The sequence below is a fragment of the Arachis ipaensis genome, chromosome B06 (assembly GCF_000816755.2).
Source record: "Arachis ipaensis cultivar K30076 chromosome B06, Araip1.1, whole genome shotgun sequence".
In the NCBI taxonomy this organism is placed as follows: Eukaryota; Viridiplantae; Streptophyta; class Magnoliopsida; order Fabales; family Fabaceae; genus Arachis; species Arachis ipaensis.
The window spans coordinates 129,362,352-129,367,386 of record NC_029790.2 but is presented as its reverse complement, the minus strand read 5'-3'; the positions used below and the strand labels follow the sequence as shown (position 1 = coordinate 129,367,386).

Genomic DNA, 5,035 nt, shown 5'->3' with positions numbered 1-5,035 from the left:
GAGGATGAGGTGGATGGTGAGGATGATGATGATGGGGGTGATGGTCCAGATGATGGTTCAGCGCCTACTGCAGGTAAAACGATTTGTTGGTCATTGATTATTTGACTTCATTATTGAATTATTGAATTAGTTGTTTATTGAATTAGTTGGTTATTGATTATTTGAGTTGATTAGTTGATTCAATTAGTTGGTCATTGATTATTTGACTTCATTATTGATTAATCGAGTTGATTATTCAATTAGTTGTTTGTTGAATTAGTTAGTTATTGATTATTTGAGTCGATTAGTTGATTTAATTAGTTGATTTAATTAGTTGATTATTGACTTAGTTGATTTAATTAGTTGATTGTTGAATTAGTTGATTTAATTAGTTGATTGTTGACTTAGTTGTTTGTTGAATGTTTTCATAGGTACAGCCACTAGCGAAAAAGGAAAAGGATACAACCTTAGAGCTGACCCACCTCGGCGGAGCACTAGTCGGTATACCCCATCCGCTTTTAAGAAGGTTGTAAAGAAATGCAAGAAATTAGTCAAAGATGTAAAATAGGCGATGAGAAAATGATGTTAGGCTTACTTATGTATCTTGTCATGGACTTATTTATCTAGCATGTGTTGGACTTATTTATGTAGCATGTTGGACTTACTTATGTAGACTGTATTGGACTTATTCATGGAACTGGTTCAATTTTCTAGAATGTTTGAGATTTGGAAATGGTTGAGAATAGGTGTGAGAAATATTTGGATGGGACCCGAATAGGGTGGCAAAATCCGAGTTTTAGAGGAGATGCTGCCGAAATTTTATAAAATTGAAAGTTTCATTTGAAGTAAATATTTAAAAAGATTTGGTTTTAAACATGATATATTTTGAGATTGATTTATTTAAAAGAAGGAATTATGTCTTGAATTGGAATTGTTAATCACGTCATACAATAACATCATATACGAAAGTCATACAATATATAAAATATTCAAAGTCATACACTAAATCGAGCGTCCATCTACTGCGGATTGCTTGGACCACCACGTTGACGACATCTACTACGGCTGTGGCCATCGGCCCCGCATTGCTTACATCGCCTAGGACCGCGCAACATCCGAGTGTCCATCTCATTCAAGAAACGGGTCATCCTTGGCCGACCTTTGGATACCCGTCTAAGGAATGGATTACCTACGAATCGAGGTCCATGGTAAACAGGCCATGTTGTTGGATTCCCGAGTGGCCTAAACCTAGCCCTGTACACTCGTCGAACCTGGTCCATCTTGTAGACATCATGTACATACAGTTGCCAATCAAGACGTTGGTTTGCACAACAAGCAAACACATGTCAACACGGAAGCCGGTCAACTTGGAACTCACCACAGTCACACCGTTGTTGACGGAGGTCCACTGCATACTCCACACCACTCGGACACTCACGCACTTCGAATACCTCATTCTGTCGGTCAAAGCAACTCACTTGGATGTTACCTGCTGCCCGCTGCTTTGCATGTAGTTTGGAGGTTACAAGCTCAGAGAACACATGTCCTGCATTAATTTGAGCCTCAGCCTCGGCCCTTTTTCGGGTGAACAATTCATTAAGCCTGTAAAATGTTGCCTTAACAAGTGCAGTGACTAGAAGATTACGAGCCCCTTTCAGTACCGAGTTGATGCATTCTACTAGATTGGTTGTCATATGACCCCATCGATATCCCCCATCAAATGCTAAAGCGTATTGCTCACGCGAAATTCGATCCAACCAGTTGGTATAAGCCTCACCCCGCTCACGTAAACGCTGATAACGCGTCTCGTACTCGCGAACTGTTCGCGAGTAACCTGTCACATAAAAAAGGACCCACCATAAAAAACGTTCATCATAATAACTGAGTTCAGGAATAAATGTAATCGTAACTATCATACCGATGTTGACGATAAGCTTCTGCAGATACGGAGCCTTGAATTTCCTCAGAAAGTTGGACTCTATGTGTCTGATGCAAAACATGTGGAATGCTTTGGGAGGAGACCAAGCTCCGTGACAACGAGCAATAGGAGCCCTAATGGAATCGTGTCGATCGGAGATAAGACCCACACCGTCACGTGTCACAACATGCTGTCGCAAGTTACTCAGAAAAAAGTGCCAAGCCTCAGATGTCTCTCCCTCAACTATCGTAAATGCAATCGGCACGATGTTGTTGTTGCCATCCTGTGAGACTGCAACCAACAAACAACCCTTGTATTTTTCATACAAATGAGTTCCGTCTACCTGTACTATTGGCTTGCAATGTCTGAAGGCTCTAATACAAGGGTAATAACTCCAGAAGACTCGGTGTAGCACACGAATATTAGGAATCAAGTCATCTCCCTGGTACACAGGCATTGTTTCAAAATGAACAACTGCGGATGGCTCCTTGTGACACATGGCCTCAAACCATATCGGCAAGGCTTCGTACGAAGCTTCCCACCCTCCGAAAATTGACTCCACTGCCTTCTGTTTTGCCAACCATGCTTTGCGATAACTAATGGTGTAGTTAAACTTTGACTGTACTTCTGCAATCACTGATTTCACCCTAATAGACGGGTCAGCTTCTACCAATGGCTTTATTGCTTCTGCAACTGTGTTGGAATCCAGCTTCGAATGATCTTGAGAAATGGTGGCCCTAGTATAGGTGTGACTACCATTGTACCTCCTTATCTCCCAACAGAACTTTCTGGACATTTTGCTCACCCTAATTAGCCAATCACATCCTGCACCATACTGGGTGCATTTAGCATAGAATATCGTCGGTTCTGACTCATGCACCCGATAATCTACACCTCTGCGAATTGTATAATCTTTCATCGCCTTAATCACTGCCTCCCTAGAACTGAATTCCATTCCCACAGTAAATTCACCATCCGGCATAAGGGGAAGCTCTGCGGCAACAACATCACAAATTTTAGACTTGTCAGAACCAATAATGTAATAAACTAACAAGCACAGAACAATGGAAACCGTACTTCTCAAAACCGAACCGGTGATCGAACCGGTCAGATCACTGGTTTAACTGATATACCCGGTCTTATGTAATTAAAAAATAAAGCATAGTAAAAAATTTTTACTAACAATTCAACAATTTTCGTTGCCTTCTGCGGTCTCACCATGAGACTGGACCGGTCTAAGATTCGGATTACCAGTTTGTCGGACGAACCAACCGGTCCGGTCGAACCGGTCTGTCAGTTGAACCGGTCGGTCCGGTCGAACCATCAAGTCCCATCCTAATGCCCTGCCCGGTCGGACTGGCCGGTCCATTCTAGATGACCAGTCCGGTCAAACCAGTCATTTCGGTCGACCAAGCCGGTCCGGTCAAACCGGCCAGTCGGGCCCAAATGGCACACAAATCATACTATCACAAATCTTAATTTAAATTAACGGCGCACCTGCATTTACATATTGAGGAAACTCCGGTGCATGAATGGCCTCCAAATCCAACGACCGCATGAAACTCGGCTCCACAAATGGCTGCTGATTTGCTAGTGCATTTGCCACATCCACCACATCTGTCACCATAGCCTCGTCAGCTTGATCTTCGTCTACACCGGGATCAACGACCTCGTAGTTACTTTCGAACTCTTCTTCACTATCACTGTTGTAATCTTCCAATTCAATATCTCGGTCCGCTGCAGATTGCTCGAACTCGATATACAGTTCGATAAACGTCATTCGCGACCGACTTTCAAGATACACTGAAAACATTTCTTGCATGCTCGCTTCGTCGGTCACGTATTTCGTTTGAAATTGCACGAACCCACCAAAGACAGATATAGGATATCTGTACAGAATACACGACACTCTCCTAGATATTTGAGACTCCATCCTCTCACAAATGACCCCTTTTAATTCTTCAAATGACAGTGTGAATGGAATAATAATATCTAACGGATTATCACACACAAATTTCACTCCTTCTGATGTTTGTAATAAAATATGGCCATCATAATATACTTTTAACCTTACTCTATCCTACGCATGCTACAAATCGTATGGTCCGATTTGCATGCATGCAACTTCGCCACGCACAAATCGGACAGTCCGATTTGTGCCTCTCACCCCCTGCATGAAATCGACCGTCCGATTTCCCTCCGTTAGCTAACCGCCGTCACACACTAGTTAAACACCTCTCAGCGCCATAAACGGGCGTTACACCAACCCTTGGTTCATATCCAGAAAAATTGGCCATATCAGATTGAAGTCCACAACAAAAAGAATATTGTATAAATATTAAAAGTAACATCTCTGTACAACAACAAAACTTACTGGGCTTTAGAATTAAAATAAATAATACATGAAAAATAAGTTAAAAATCCATGTACTAAATTCAGAAAAAAAGATATATTAGAATTTTAAAAAAATAATATTAAATATATATTATGTATATAATATTAAAATTTAAATAAATTTTAGAATAATTATTTATTAGGCTCATTCTTATACAAATAAAAATTTCTCTTAGTTTTATATCTGTAATATTTTATACCAATTAGCTTTAAAGTTTAATTATTTTTTGAATAAATTAATAAAAAATAATATAAATAATTGTTTAAATATAATTGTATTTTAATTTTTCATTTTATTACGTACACGTTGAGAATAATTTGAAATAAAAGATAATGGACTGCCTTGTATTTTGTGCTTTGACTGCATCGTCATCTGAGAATTATGGTGCCTTCATGGAGATTGGAATACTTCTATAGAATCGGTTTGTGTTTGGAGTTAGCCAACCAGTAGCGGCGATAGATAGGCTTCTTCCTCTTCTATGACAGCGATTTTTTGGGCTTTAAAAGTCATTCTTGGCAGAGGGGGAAGGGAATGGGTTCAAGAGCGTCAAAATTTTTGTGACTGGCCAGAGCAATAGTGAAAGCACTGCCAGTAAACAGTGAAGATGCTTGAAGACATAGCATCGACAATAGAAGAATTCGATCAGATTTTTCTGAGTGCTTTTGTGGTGTAAAGGTCGTCCTATGTTAAACGAGAGCTAATTAGTTTTTTTTGTTAGTATCAATTTGTTTATTCAGCCCATG

General features: G+C 40.1%; 1 protein-coding gene across 1 annotated transcript; it reads right to left on the bottom strand.

Moving 5' to 3' along the window:
* Nucleotides 1,169–3,524, bottom strand: LOC107647507. The gene is made up of 4 exons (XM_016351578.1): nt 3,395–3,524; nt 1,898–2,944; nt 1,458–1,813; nt 1,169–1,387 (listed from the first exon to the last, which is right to left on the bottom strand). Exons 1-4 carry the CDS (start codon nt 3,522–3,524, stop codon nt 1,169–1,171), a joined length of 1,752 nt encoding a protein of 583 aa, XP_016207064.1.